The following is a 15,551-nucleotide window of genomic DNA, read 5'->3' as shown; positions in this document are numbered from 1 at the left end:
CGCCCGGAGCAGTGGCAGGAGCCTCTGCAGTGCTGTTCATGGCTGGAGGCGGAGGATTGTTACCGTCCCCTCTGCTCCCTGGAAGGGTCAGAGGCACAGAAACCGTCCCTAATGCACAGTTGCAAACCCTCCGAGTGCCTCCCTGCAAGGGGTATTCCCTTGGGAATTCTGCTGACTAGTGGGAGGGAAAAAACTCTCTCAGATCTGACCTAAATCTTACTGTTTGGTCTTTGAGCCAGTTTCAGCTCATTTTGTTGTTGGTTTTTTTTTTTTTTTCTTTTCTAGATGTTACTTTGTACCTCATCTTTGTTCAATTTCACATACCAATTTTCAACCATTTCCCAATTTCTCAAAATGATTTTGAGCATCCTAAGTGCATGAAATTAATTTTTTCTTAAGAGCTTTAAGTCTGTATTTGTTCACAGGACCCACAGCAGCCTTGCTCAGAGTCACCGAGGGCTTCATAGCCAACAGCAGTGTTACCTGCAGTCTCCTCTCAGAAATCTGCCCATAACGCCTCACTTACACAGTGCTGTAAGACACCACAAAGCTCTTTCAAGCTTTGCAAGTTTGTACCGATTTAACAACCCACTGGAACTGTTGGAGGAGTTTAACTGAAATCAATGCAACACAACGTGTATGAATTTCCAGTCTTACTACCCTGCAGTCTGGGTTTTGGGGGTGGGATGGGACACGGGCGTTCGCTTTAAAAACAGGCAGAACTGGGCCGTGGTTCAGCTTCTTTATATTTACTCCAACTACACCAAGGAAGGAAACAGGTACACCGGAGCCTAAGTGCCGCAGATTTCCCCAGCATGGTTGCACAAAGCAGACTGGAATAGAGATGGCTTTGCTGTCTGTCTGGAGTTTGAAATTAGTATTTTGCCTTTTTATAGTTGTGAAATTTTTACCAGCTGTTCTCTCCCCCATAACTTGGTTTAGGACAAGTCCACAGCAACCCAAACCAGCTTTTGAAAACAAATGATGCGAATTACAGGCACTACCTGTCATCTTTCCAGTTGATTTGCAGGCAGATGTTGATTTTTTTTTTCTTTAGGGATTAACAGATTTTGCTGTAGAGCGCACAAAGATGACAAGAATTTCCCAAGACAGAGCAGCTGCATGAATCCAGAGCCCGCAAGAACAACTTAACTAGGAGGGGGGAGACGCCGCGCACCCCGCGTTACACGGGTATCGAACGCTGCCGCAGGGCCGCCGCGTACCCGCGCCGGGCCGGGCCGAGCCGCCGCGACCGGCAGCCGGAACCCGATGCCCGGGCCGGGGTTGTCACCGGCAATAGGGTCCCCCGGCGGAGCGCGGCCCGGGCCCTGCGGGCGTGACACCGGGCGCGGCCCGCGGCCTGCCCGCCGCTCCCTGCCCGGCGCCGGCCGGTGCGCGGGCGATGAGAGCTCGGCCCGGCCCGGGGGCGGCGGGGGGCTGCGGCGAGATGGAGGCTCCGGCCGCGGAGCGGGAGCGGCAGGAGCGGCTGCGGGAGGCGGCGGCGCTGGGGGACGCGGAGGAGGTGCGGAGGCTGGTGGAGCTGGGGGTCAGCCTCAACTCCCAGAACGAAGTCAACGGCTGGTAAGGCCCCCTCCGCGCCGGCGGGCGTTGCTCCTCCGGTTCTCCCGCGCTAGCGCTGCCCTGGGTTCACTCTTGCACGCGCAATACGAACCCGTTTGAATTTAGACTGGAACTGAAAGGTGGATCGCTGCCAAGTACTCCTCGGGGTAGATAGATCCCTCTCTGCCAAAGAGGAAAAAATGGAGATGCAGCTGCTAACCGCCGTTACAAACACGCGGCCCCTTCCCAGCCCCTGCTTGGATCCTGTGCTGGTTGCTGCTTCTCCAGGTCACTGTGGTGGTACTTTACATTGCTTTTGTTTGTTTGTTTGTTGGTGGTGTTTTTTTTCTTTTTTTTTTTTTCTTTTTTTTCTAGAGGGATATGTTTGCAGCTTGAGACGGCACAGGTGGTCAAAAGGCAAACCTCGGCTCGCCAATATGTGCTCATGTCTAACCAGAAATATTTTTTATTAACTCCTAAATCAGGTTTGAAAATCTTTCCCTTTCAAACAGGGAACTTGCAGCCTGTTTCAGTGATACATACAAACACTTTGGTTCTGACACCTCATTCAGGTACCACCTGATGATGCTAAAACTGAGACTTTTCAGCAATAGACACTTGTAGAAGTGGGACTCCATACATGAACACACACAACATGTTCTCTGAAGCAGGAATGCTCAAGCATTTTTGGAGACTGTTTACTCTAAGTTCAGTTCAGCCTGTGTTTACTGTGCTGTATTGTGCTTGAAGTTGTAATTAAAAAGAATAAAATCAGGAAAAGAGCTAGTCTTTTAAAGATGCAGGCTTTGATCAGCAATTTTGAGAAGTGTGGGACACTTGCAACTTGACGTTCAAAGTATGATGATTAAAATCAGAACTTGTAAAAATTTAAGAGAACTGATTCATAAGATGTTGAATTATCTTAGTTTGTAAGATAAGCAGCTGCTTGTCATCCAGATGACTTTGTATCTAAAACTGGAATTGATGAAAGAAATATAAAATATAATTATTTTTAAAAATAATGATCTGGTCATATTTAACTATGGCAATACATGGGTCTTCACTGTTATTTAAGTTTGCTTGTAGAATTTAAATTTCTCCAATGACCTTCTCAGTATCTCTGATGCTAGGAGGTGCTGAGTACTTATGTTCTGATGCGTGCTGGGGCCGTGGGTAGCTGGTACCGTTCTGCATGAGACCACGTGAAATGGTCAGGTTGGATGCCAAAGTGAGGCCAGTGCTACTGAGGCTCTGTACCTCTGTACAGACTAAACCTGCAGATTTTGCCCTCAGAGCAAACACGGCCACACTGTCTGTGCTTTTTCCCACCACTTTGGTCCAACCTAGTTTATGACTTTGCAATGCACAACTTCTGAATTCATGCAGGCTGTTCACACTCATGAAAAGTCCAGAAAACGCTGCACAGAAAAACTAAGCCAACCTGGTCCGAGTTTCATGGAGCCTGTCTCAGATTCTGTGGGATCTCTGATGTTAAAAATTCAGGAATACTTTCTGCTGGAAAGATTCTTTTATCCCGTTTAAAAATGGTACTTTCTAGCTGAAATGCAGAGCCCAAACGTGGAGAAAGAACACAGGATTGTGCAACGTTGCTAGCAGTATCACCTCTGAAACAGATTTTGTAGCACCCTTCCTAGGATAGTCTATGAAGAAAAACGATATGTGTACATACACTTACATTGACGTCTCTCCAATTAGATTCTAATTCTACATAACCTCTCGCTGCAGTGACTAGTCACATTACCTTTAATTCAGAGATACTTTATGCCATCAAGATGCATTAATTTTAATAAGAAGGAATTGTAGAATCGAGCCTTTTGTTTCCGGTATGATGGGTTTAATGAAGTCAGAATATATACAGTGAATGAGGTTTTGCAAGTTGCCTTGTCTTCTCGGATTTTCCTGATTTGTATCCCTTCAAAGATCAGATTCTCTCTTTTCTCCCTTACATACTTCTACAGAAGAAGACTTAAAAGAGCAGAATTTTATATATAAAGTTAGGAGTTAATGCTCAAGATACAACTTTGAAGTCTAATGACTGTATCTTAAAAAAACCCCAAGAAAACCCAAATGGAAAAAGCTTTTTGGAGCTGCACTTTCAACTGAAACATTTTTCCCTTATAAGTTCATTATTTGTCTCTATTTCATGTAATTCTAAAAAAATAAATAACAAAACTTGGAGAAGGGTTAAGGGAACACACTTCTGAAGAGTTTCCTTCAGCTGGAGCTAGAGAATTAAAATATAAAAGCTAGAGAAAGATCAAACATCACTAGAACCTGGGATAGGGAAGAATGGCAAGACTGCATAGTGAGTTATAATTTGTGTCTAGGTCCCTAACACTAAGCACTAAATAAGCTTTTAGGATATTTCTTTACTATGTCTTTCTAGGTCAGCAACTGCACATAATAATTTTAAAAAATAGCAAAGCGATTAATTCTGTGCATTAATTACAGATTGCAGAAAACTGTTTATCTGCAGGTGAAAGCCTGGATTTGCTGGTGCAGCGAATAGCAACTGGGCACAAAACTGTGCTTAGAAACTATGCTTATTTTAAACATAATTTACTTACCAAAAAGTGCAAGTCATTGTGCTGACAGCATTAATTAAAGAGTAAAAATAACATCCTAGGTATGTATCCCTATTAGCTCACGTATACGCACACACAAGTGTTTTAAGTAAAACTTATTCTTTCAAAGATTACAACAGCATACACAAGCTTTCTTTTTATATTTATTTTTCCAGAAAAGTTAGTAGCCTAATAAATGACAAATTGTAAAGATCTTGAACTCTAAAAATACTACTACAGTAACTTGGTATCAAGAGTATTAGAGCAAGGGAAAACTACATCAGCAGGTGTCACTGCAGGCTCCAAACCCAGCGTAAATTTCCAAGGGAGATTGCAATTAAAATCTTTTTTATGTAGACATGCGTTAAGTCTTGTTCTTGTCATAGGCAGCAAGAATGAGTGGAAATTAATCTGCTGTAATTTAAGATTTCAAACAATGTTAACATTTTCCATGTGCAGGACTTGTTTGCACTGGGCATGTAAACGGAACCACGCTGCAGTGGTGGCTTACCTGCTGCAGGCCGGCGCTGACAAGGAGATCGTCACAAAGAAAGGAGAAAGGCCAGCCCAGTTAACGTCAAAGAGAGAGATAAGGAAGATGTTGGGAGGTAAACCTGTTGGCTATGTGGTATGATCGTCACAGACTGTAGTAAAAGACTGTTTAACTCATGTATGTTCCAACCTTGCATGTGAAGATACTGTGTTTGGATTTTAGTAATAACTGTGACTTGATTTCTAGAGTGTTTACAGGGTAAGAAGCCAAAGTTTAAGAAAAGAGGATTACCAATAAATTCCATATCCAGCTAGCCAAATTTATTTCTAAATGAGAACAGTATTTTGAAAAATGACATGATTAAACCAGTGACAGATAGATGCAGCTTCCTATTTTCAAAAGGACAACAGGAGAAAATCTCTCAAATTTGTGTGAAGCCCTTATATGAGCAACACCTAATTCTCCTGATGTTCTATGGAGCTTAGACACTCTCTTGAATAAATGGAAAATTAGCAGCCAGAGAAACAGCTCATCAGAGGACATTGGTAGAGCACTTTTATCATGTTTTGTAACTGTTAGAGTGGAGTAGGCATTGCTGCTAGAGGTGATAAGTAATTTGAAATGTGGTCGATTAACAACCTCTTTTCTCCCCTTTGTATTCCCTTGTCTGGTTTTGTTTTCATTATTGTCTCCCAGCTGTTGAATTGGTAATGTTTCAGCTCTCCGAGTACTGCGTGTTCTTTTCCCTTTATCCCCTGCCTTAATATCGAACAACATATTATCCTTTGTTTTTCATTGCCTTATACATTATGAAGACGATTGCATTATATGACCAGAGACCATGTGCTGGCTACAGATTAAAACAAACCAAACTGAAGTATTGCAGTGTTTAGAAGCAAATAGCACCTCCAGAATTACTAGAATCAGACTCTGCTTTTGTGTTTACTGTATTGCAACACCTGAGCACGGTTCTGTTTACTGTAGAAATAAAAGGCATAGTGCTTCATGATTCATCTTTTAACCTGTGATGCTTTTAACACTCCGCTCCCTCCCCATTAAAAGAAAAAACCCAAGCAACTAAAACAACCAAAGAAACACCACAGCACAATAGCAATACTTTTTTTCCCCCTCAAATCAGTCTTGGATAATGTTGTTTTGTTTGTTTTACAGTGGAAGATGACGAACTCCCAGACTTAAAGGAAGATTCAGATCTGCCAATCATCCCCAATTATCTGGCTAACCCACCTTTCCCTTATGTTTATAACACCATGAGTGACAGTATTCCAGATCCCTCCGTGAATGGGAGTATCTCACACTTGGAATTGCAAGATACCAACTCTTCTTCCTTACCTGATGTGGAGACTGACAGACGTGCGCCGTTACCACATGGGAACGCTGCTCCCGAGGCGGCTGGCAACGGGGGGCTGCCATCGCTGCCCAGAGCGGGTGCTGCACCCCCACACTCCAAACCCATCCTTCAGAGGGGTCCAGTTTACCAGCGCTCTGTGTCTTGGAGCAGAAGTCCCCCTTCACCGGTTGGATCACATCAGTCCGTACCTCAGCAGGAGAACGGCTCCTGTATGGGGCCTGTGCCAGCATTTCAGCCGGTTTTCTTCACAGGAGCTTTTCCACTTAATATGCAAGGTAACAGTAAAAGTCTCTTCTCGCTTTGTCTTAGAACTGCTGTCATCTTGGACAGTGAAAATAGACTAGTTAGGATGACATGTATTCACAGCACTTCTAGAAATGTTCAGGTTCTCATGCTTAGGCATTCAGGAGACATTTGAAGGTATTAAAGAGGCAGATATCCCGCTTCTGCTGGAACTGTTATGAAAATATTGATGAAAACATTTGCTATTTGTCTCAAATGCTACAAAAGCGTACAGACACCAGGGTCATCTAATTCTCTAAATAACATACTCCAAGCTTCAAATAAGGAATGTGAGCAGGCAGCCAGTGGGCTCAAGAGACAACCTCACTTGGCTCAATCTGCAGACCTGAGTCTTGAGGTGAACTATTACACGATCTGCAGGTAAATTTTGCCTGCTCAAAGAGAAAAATCTGGAATTTCAGTTTCAGTTCAGAATTTCATCCTTGAAATAAAAGGTTCTGATGCCATGAATTAGCAATGAGAAGTTAGCCAATGACCAAAAGAATCAAAAACCAATAAAAGCAATCTTGGATTGCTCAGGAAATTGATAACCAGTATAATCTGCTTTTAAATTAGCTTAAATCCAGTAAAATGGGTATTTATGCAAAGGTTCATACACGCACCACACACACTGGTTTAGACTTGTAGTAATTTTTTCATATAGGTTGATAAAAGTCAATCTAAAGAAAATTGTGGTCATACAAATCCAGTTGTTTGCTTTCTGAGGATTCTTGTTACAAATGATACAAAGAAGGTTAATAGAACATAGAAATATCTGGAAGTTAGTATAGAGATATCTTTTCCAATTCCTTTATACATCTGCCTATTAATGTACCTTTTTATTTCCAATAGAACTGGTGCTTAAAGTTAGAATACAAAACCCTAATCTTAGAGAAAATGACTTCATTGAAATTGAACTGGACAGGCAAGAACTGACCTATAAGGAACTGCTCCGAGTGAGTTGCCGTGAGCTGGGTGTTAATCCTGAGCACGTACAGAAGATCAGAAAATTACCAAATACAATGTTAAGAAAGGTAAGAACTGCCAATTTTGAAGTGCAGTAACTAAATAAAAAGATTTTTAGGTTACCATTAAAAAGGAATAATTTATTGGTCACCTGCATAGGCCCATGTTGCAAAAAAACCCCAGAAAGCCCCAACACCAAAACGGAAAACTTCCCTTCAACTTCCAGCACTCAGCAGTTTTGGTTTTTTTAGTAAAAGGGTTCTCAAGTTTCTTGATCATTCTTGAACATTTGGTGTTGAGCCCAATTAATACCTGATTACTACCTTCTTAAGTTCAGTGCAATACCACACCACTGTGACCTGCCACCAGCATTTAAAAGGCCTGCAGTACTCACCAGAGTTCAGGGAGGACTGTATGCAGTCCTTCCAAAAAACAGAAAGGTGTTTCAGGATTATTGTGAGCGCAGGCCTCTGAATGTAACTGTCTTCTCCCTTCAGTGACATTTACCTGTGCAGCAAACAGAAAATGGACCTGCTGACCTGTTTTACTGATTCACTGTTGACCTTTCTTTCACTCTCAGATCCCTCTCAAGCATTGTTGGCGTCAGTCATGGAGCTAATCTGATTAGTACTAGATTAATAGACTTCACTGTACTGCATCTTCACTGACTATAAGATGACTTATTCTTTGTTAGTCAAGAAGTGAATTAAAAAAAAAGACATAAGCAATTCTGTCACTTGCCAATTTAGGTTGTTGTTGAAAGGACTGGTTTTATTTCCAGCTCTAATTACTTCAGGCTTTCTGGGTAGGACTGCAGGATACTCACTGTTCCTTGAGGTGATACAAAACTAATTCTATTTAATGCTGTTTAGCAGCAGAGTACTGCTGCAGAGGGGATCAGAGCTCGAGTCTCTACCCAGGGGGTGTCTTCCACTGCTCTCTAAAGACCTTGCCAAGGCCAGCGCTACGATGGCGCCGGGGCCGCTCCGGAGGAAGCTGCGTGCAGGACCTTCTTGGGTAGATGCAAGAATTAATTAATGACCTAAGAATTACCCGGGGGGGAAAAAGAGGGGGGGTAGCACGTGGTAGATCTTGACAAGTGTAATTCCACTGATCACTTGCACTCACCATCAGTGTTACATTCCTTCTAAAAATAGACTTAAGTGAGTTGCTGAATAAGATTCCAGAATAAATATGATGCAACAGGATGTCTGCTTTCCAGTTTACAGTAAAGAACTGTCATATTTATGGATATTTATAACATACCTTGTGTTAGTACAAGCCTGTTATTTTAATTTACCTCTGCAAAATTGAACAGTTTACCACCTAACAATTTATTGTATTTATTTAAAGGACAAAGATGTGGCAAGGCTACAGGACTTCCAAGAACTGGAGCTTGTTCTAACAGTAAGCGACAAAAACTTACTTTTCAGAGTCTCAACACTATCTGAACGGAGTGGTTATAACAAGAAGGCATCAGAACTTACATACTAATTGTTTAAAGAATAAAACAAAAGATTTGTATTTCTAATTTTAAAATTACATTTGAAAGACAGTATCTATAAGGGCTAATGATGTGGAAAAATAATCTATTTTGTTAACCTTGGAATAAGCTAAATTTGTTATGCAGTTACAGCCTCTAGTTAATCTAAGGGTTATGAGTCTGATCTGAAAGTAGCTTAATGCAAGGGAAGTATTGGTAGAAATATCTGTTAATGCAACACTTTTCCTTACAAAAAGATAATCTTGAAATACTGCAGAGTTCGCAGCTCTCAGGGAAAGGCTTACCTTAAACTGTTCTACTAATTTGTTTGCTATAAAATAGCAGAGGTACTCAAGCTAAAGAACCTGCCATGAAACCCATTTAATCTTTGTACTGAGTCTATTACCATTAACATTCACTTTTTAGACCGTGTATTTTAAGTCATATCTTATTTAGAAGGAAAAAACCAGAAGGGTTTAAATCTGTGGAAGAAGCACAAAACTATGTCTAGTTTAAATACTATCAAGTGACTTATTACCTGTGATTTCTTAATCCCTGTTTACACTTTTCCCTATTTCTCAGGTTGAAAATAAAAAGTGATAGTAATTATCCAAATCATAAATATGCTCTCAACCAAAATCCCTTTTATTGTTGTCTGTCAATACATAGTATCGACATGTGCAATTTAAAGTACTATTTTTGTTACTTTATCGACAACACATTTCGCCAATGCTGCTTTAATTTCCCCCTTTAAAAGCACAAAAATTGTAATTTCATTTTCCTTTTACCTTTACATTCCCGAGAAAGATTGCATCTTGAACCTTTAAAAGTTGCCTATGTAAAAAGAAACTAGTGAAATGCACAGGATTTTCTGGGCTGATACAAAATCCTGATGTTCCTATGCAATAGATTTTCTTTTTTTCCCCAATGACTTGTGTTTACCCGTATTGTTAACTGAAAGAAACACCCCAAACTTTTATTTTCACTTAAAATTCAGAATTAGGCTACTTTGCTATGAAATTCTGGAATAAATAAATTGAAAAGTACTTAAGAGCTGGGTTTTATCTGATTTTTTAGGATTTTAGTATTTACTCAGTCATTTGCATTTGAAGAAGAGTTCTGTTCAGGTGGCCTAACTGTGAAGGTATGTACTACCAATTAGATGAATGAACTAAAGTACAAGATGTAACAGGCAAACGGGACTGAATTTCCCTCTGTTTCTTTGTCTTCCCCCTTCCTTCCCCCCAGTTTCTTTGGAAACTACAGCAACCAAAGGATTTAATGGTCTTGAGTAAGAATTTGCAGCCCGAGTTAGCTGTCCGCTGTATGTGGCCCTGTGAATGGGAGCTGCAGGCGTAGCAGGGAGCCACCCAACTAGCTGGACGAAATGTTGAGGCTAGAACTGCACCTGAAACCCGTACTGCCCCCGTGAGTCCCTCTGACTGGAGCTGGGTATCCCCCACAGCCCTGTCCCCTTTCTCCGAGGCTGTGGCAGGAAAAGAAAGAAGGTGATTCTTCCCCTGCAGTCAGAGGGGTCACCTGTACTACAGCTCATGCAACAGGACGCGGTGCCCAGCTTCACCCCTGCTCTCTCTTTCCCATCCAGTGACTAGCACTCTGCAAAGGGAGCAGCTTCAGCAGCAGTGACTGAGCACACAAGAGGGAGCCCTCTCCCAATCTGCCTTGTAGTCGGATGTCCAGTGTTCACCTGGAAGCACAGATCCATGCAAACACCCAAACTTCCTGTGTGCCAATTAACTAGACTGAAGCTCAGTCTCCTAAGGCTAATAGTAGAACATTTTGTCACAATAAAATATCCTCTTCTGAAAAGTGTTCGAGGTCAAGTGTGGTCTGAGTCATTGACAGTACCTGTTTTTATACCACGTTGCTGGTGTATTAACCTCTGTATAATGGAATAATAGAATTGTTGTTCCTCGTATCACACTTTGTTGCATTCTCCCTGGCACCCAGAGCAGACAGGGTTTAGACATCGGCTGTCAAAACGCTGGCCAAATCCATGAAGGTACCAGGCTTCAGCAGTCAAACCTATGAGAGAAAAGCTCAGCTCTTGGCTCGGTGACTGTTGTTACACTGATATCTTGCACAGATGCTGATCGCTATCTATGCATTCTGAGGATTATTTTTATACCTTGTGCAGTTTATACACAGAAGATACTATTAAGACTCCTAACAATCTGATCAGTGTTTAATCGTTACCTTACCGTGTACGATAATTCATTACTTTGTGCTCTGCTATATCAAATGTTAATGTCAAATGCTTGGCTGCAGATTCTTCTTTCTATTTAAGAAGCATTATTTGTAATAACTAATAAATGATTATTTTTGTCTTCTCAAAGTTTTTGTGAACTTTACTCATGGAAAAACATAGGAATTTTTTGTTGCCAGGTAGGTTTCTAGAGTGCTCAGTGGAGGAAGTGAACAACTAAAGCAGAACATGTTCTGTTGGATTCTAGCAGCAAATACTGTTTAAACACAGTACTCCCTTTATTTGAGAGGCTTGGTTATCAATAATAAGGTAGATACTTATTTCTGCAAAAGAAAACACATATTATTTCAGGTGAATAAGTGCTGAATGAGATGAATTATATGCACATCTGTTCAGCATCCATGTTAAGCTTAAGTGGAGACTTACTCATAGTGACTTCATACATAAGAGAGAGCAAAATTATAATACTTCTGTGCCAATCATGTCCCTGCAGGCTTATGTGGAGTCCAGTAAATTGGTAGAAATTGTGTAGTGAATGATTTATATTAAGCCATCTGTAGGTTTAGTTTTATATACACTTATAATTCTCCTGCTGAAGAGGAATTTTATAATACTAATGTGGCCCAGGGCAGGGCTACCAAAGGTCCTAGGCTGGCTCGCAGCCCTGAAGCCGTAGCATTCAGCTCCCTTGTCCTGGGGGAAAAACTAAAAGGAACAGGTTGGAACCACTCAGAGATTACACATTATCTCACTATTTTTCAGCTGAGTCACTGCTTAACTGGGCCTGTCTTTCCACTTCAAAACCAATGAATCCTTATGCAGAAAACACAAAAACCAGGTGCTTTGTACCATTAATATAATTTACTAATTTTAAACATGAATACAGTACATATTGCCCCGTGATACATCCATTTTCTTGGCAGAATGTTTGGCATTCTTTGGGAAAAAAACCATATAATAAAATACTTTATGTATAAAGAAAATATTTAAAAATATAAAATTCACTTTATGGTCCTTATAATTGTAAAATACTTTGTTCACATATCACAAGTTTAGTCTACTACAAAAACTGTTTTGTAAATTACAGTACATTCACAAGTCACTTTTGTGCCAAGTCAGTAATATTTAAAAAAACCCAAACCGAAAACCTAGGGGGTCTTCTTTTCATGCTAGTCCAGCATCTTTGGCCATACTGTAGAAAATACCCTTCGATGCTATAAGGCTTGCAGGTGTATCAAATTCAGCTATGGTTCCGTTGTCTAGAACAAGAACCCTGTGCAAAACAAAAGGTGGATGGAAGGAAAGATATGTCAGAGAATTCCTCGCAAGAAACGTGATAGCCCTTTTTATCATCAGGCAAACTGCTCTAACCTTTGCCTTGCCTTTGTTTTGCTCAATTATTTTCACTCGTTGAAACACAGCAGATGATAAACATTCTCCCTGAGCTGCTGCTTGATTAAAAAAGGTGCAGGACTATCTCCCAGGGGTAATAAGGGGGTAGGGTGGTGGGAGTGTCATACTGGTGATTGAAAATACAGTACCAGAAGGCCAAGAAAATAACGTCTCATGAAATATAGTAATATATTCTAAAGTAATTAATATGACATCATGTTAGTGAAAAAGTTACAGCAGCTGCTCATTTCAAAAGGATCCATAAGCTTGCAGCTGGGTAGGATCTCTTGTGTGGCTCCGGTTAGTGGATACAGAACCTATTTCTCATGCCAACAGAGGCAAAGTCAGGTCTGGGTATTCTAGGATTATACAGCTTAAACATCATTGCTTACATACTACCTGACAAGAGCATCAGTGTGACTATCTAGAAACAAACCAGATCCTTTTAAGTGCTGATTCATATACCCAGTGAACCAGTGAGCCTCCCCGCCACCCACCATTGAGATTTTTACCTTGTGTAATCCATAATTGTGTTCAGCCTGTGCGCTATTGTCAGCACTGTGCAGTCTTCAAACTGGGTCCTGATTGTCATCTGGATAAGATCATCTGTCTCGAGATCGATGGCCGCTGTCGCTTCGTCCAGGATCAAGATTCTCGTCTTGCGAAGCAGCGCTCTTGCCAGACAGATGAGCTGCCTTTGGCCAACGCTGCAAGCAGAGACAGGGCTTTCACAAACGACACCCCACTGCCCTTAGCTCCCCACTGCTCAGAATCACTCGTGCTAGAGCAGATTTACTCATCAGGTAAAGTTACCAAACAAAAAAAACAGTATTTAGCAAACAGCCCGAGTGGCAGCCCTAGAGCTAATACACACACACTGCAGTGTCACTCAGCTAGTTTTAGCTTATGTGTTCACTTACTGCCTGACCCAGTACTGACAGAGCCACCAAATGCCCCCTTTCTATCACTGTGGCAAAAGTCAGGGAAACATGATTACAATGCTTCTGCCTTGTTTTCAGAAACACACAGAGTTGTAACAACATTAAGCATATGAAAACTTTAACCAAAAATAAGAGAAAGAAAAACAATATTCTGAGGCTGTAAGTCCTTTCTACCACCTAAAAAAAAAATGAAGTATCTGGGCAGCCCACAGTTCCTCCCCTGCTACTAACGCACCCCAGACACAGGCTCTGTCCGAGTGTCTCTGCAGGATGAGGAAGGAGCTGAACATTCATCACGTACATAATGTGGTTACCTCACAGTCTCAGAAGCCAATGCAGCTTATCAAAGCATGGCATTTCAGCATCCCCATTCATGTCTTCAGGGGTCTTCCACATAATAATGGAAAACAGACATTGCTAAAGTTTAGGCAGAGGACCCTTATTCAGCACAGCTGTTACATACCATGTTTAAGGGACTGCCTACTCCTAACACCCTGTCATCCCGAGACTTCCTTCTTTACTGATAAGACAGGATTTTGCTTTGGGAGAAATCCTTCCCCACAGCAAAGAAGAATCAGATCATTTGTGGCAGAGACAGATCTGTCAGCAAATGCTGGCGCCTTAGTGGTTTTCCTGAAACAGGAATAGGTGGCTAAATCATTTCAGACACAACAGACTACATTGTAAACCTGTGCTCAGGTGTTACTCACCAAATGAAAGCTCAGTGTATGTTTCTAGTTCAAGCATTCCTTACCTAAGATTTTCTCCACCTTCTGAGCACTCATAGTCCAACATGGATGGCTGACTGCTGACAAACTTCTTCAGATGAGACAGTTCAAGAGCTTTCCATATTTCTTCATCTGAATACTTATTAAATGGATCCAGGTTCATCCTCAGTGTTCCAGAAAAGAGAACAGGATCCTGGATATAAAACCAACTTTCTTAGATAAGTGCTTCAGCTGTTTCAAGCACAGATATGATGAGTTACTGCTCTGAAGTCTCCACTGCATTGCAGGTAGGCCACCTCCCAATCCCATCCACTCTGAAAATACAATACACACTCAAAACTCTAGTTCCAACTGTAAAGATGGTTTATCCTAAATCCTGTTTTATCACCCCGTGTCAACTTAAAAGGTGGCAGGACATGACCACTTAAAGTATAAACAGTTTGTTTTTCTGAAACAATTTTCTGAGTGTAACAAAGCTTTTTCCTCCGTGGATAAACCACTATTTATGGTTTGCTAAGCTGTTAGAGATTCTTCCTTTACTGTGATACACAGAAACAGTACCTGAGGAATAATTGTTAGCCTCGATCGAAGGTCATGAAGGCCAATCTCTGAAATTTTCACACCATCAATTTTAATTTCTCCTTTTACAGCTTCCAGGATCCTAAAGAGACAGAGCGTCATGGAGGACTTCCCTGCTCCGGTTCGGCCAACAATTCCAATCTACAACAAATTGCAGGTTTAACAACAAAGCATATAGTTAAAACCGAAACAAAACCCAACAAAAAACCCCCAAACAAACTTCCAAGTTTGCTCTAAGAAGTCTGACACAAGATCTGAATCTCAGAAAGAATGTAACCATCCTTCCCTAGAAACCCATGTCGTACACTGTAGTGTATATATTGCCATTCCCATAATTTGAATGATATTGCACATAAATATGTACGTAGGCCTAGAGCCATCTGACATAACTTTGCGTGATTAGCTGACATACACATGCTAGGAGTCCAGTCACTCAAGAGCAAGAAATAAATACTTTTCAGAGGGTAATTCAGGCTTCAATGTAAGCACGTGTACCTCCATTCCATAAGGCAGCTGTCATCCTGCCTGCTTAGTATAATTCTCTTCTCTTTTAATAACAGCCTGTTAAAGGAGGACTTTCCTATGCTAATTATTCTGTACCAGCACACAAACCCCAGAACTTTCTATCAAAGCATGAAAAATGAATCTCTCAGAACAAAGACAATTTCCTGATTTAAGGAAGCAAAGAATGTAATTTCTTTCCATGCCAAAACTTTCACAGGGAAAGCCAGAGAGCAGAAAAAGCTGGAATTCCTTCTCCCATCTGCACTGCTTCAGAAAAGCGTTCTTGTCACTGAATTTTTGTCACTTGTGCTGGTGCCTCCCACACAGTGTACAGTAGCCTGTTGCCAGCCTAACTTGGAAAGTCCAGTAAGTCCCATGCAAGTGGTTCTACTGGTCCCAGCCTGGAGGATACTGGCACACCAACAGCACGGCTGTCACTGTT

General features: G+C 41.3%; 2 protein-coding genes across 7 annotated transcripts in view; one reads left to right on the top strand and one right to left on the bottom strand.

Moving 5' to 3' along the window:
• The first annotated feature begins 1,184 nt into the window (after positions 1-1,184).
• On the top strand, positions 1,185-11,088 carry ANKRD40 (ankyrin repeat domain 40). 6 transcript variants are annotated; one of them, XM_074922098.1, is made up of 7 exons: positions 1,185-1,581; positions 4,605-4,753; positions 5,809-6,282; positions 7,142-7,323; positions 8,609-8,662; positions 9,816-9,882; positions 10,345-11,088. In XM_074922098.1, the coding sequence occupies exons 1-6, from the start codon at positions 1,403-1,405 to the stop codon at positions 9,846-9,848; spliced, it is 1,071 nt and encodes a 356-aa protein (XP_074778199.1). In that variant the 5' UTR covers positions 1,185-1,402; the 3' UTR covers positions 9,849-9,882; positions 10,345-11,088. The 6 variants fall into 6 exon arrangements, with proteins under 6 accessions (XP_074778199.1, XP_074778194.1, XP_074778198.1 ...); XM_074922097.1 differs by having other exon boundaries at positions 1,186-1,581; positions 9,987-11,088; XM_074922093.1 differs by lacking the exon at positions 9,816-9,882 and having other exon boundaries at positions 9,987-11,088.
• Positions 11,089-11,881: 793 nt separating this feature from the next.
• Positions 11,882-15,551, bottom strand: part of ABCC3 (ATP binding cassette subfamily C member 3) — a 48,941-nt gene continuing 45,271 nt past the window's right edge. Inside the window, exons 28-31 of the mRNA XM_074921790.1 lie at positions 14,588-14,746; positions 14,053-14,219; positions 12,870-13,064; positions 11,882-12,238 (exon numbers count right to left, since the gene is read on the bottom strand). Coding sequence (XP_074777891.1) covers positions 12,130-12,238; positions 12,870-13,064; positions 14,053-14,219; positions 14,588-14,746 — 630 coding nt within the window. The 3' untranslated portion in view covers positions 11,882-12,129. The remainder of the gene's footprint in view (positions 12,239-12,869; positions 13,065-14,052; positions 14,220-14,587; positions 14,747-15,551) is intronic.

The sequence above is a fragment of the Athene noctua genome, chromosome 18 (genome assembly GCF_965140245.1).
Source record: "Athene noctua chromosome 18, bAthNoc1.hap1.1, whole genome shotgun sequence".
Taxonomy (NCBI): domain Eukaryota; kingdom Metazoa; phylum Chordata; class Aves; order Strigiformes; family Strigidae; genus Athene; species Athene noctua.
The sequence above is the reverse complement of the archived record's forward strand: the minus strand, read 5'-3'. Positions and strand labels throughout refer to the sequence as shown.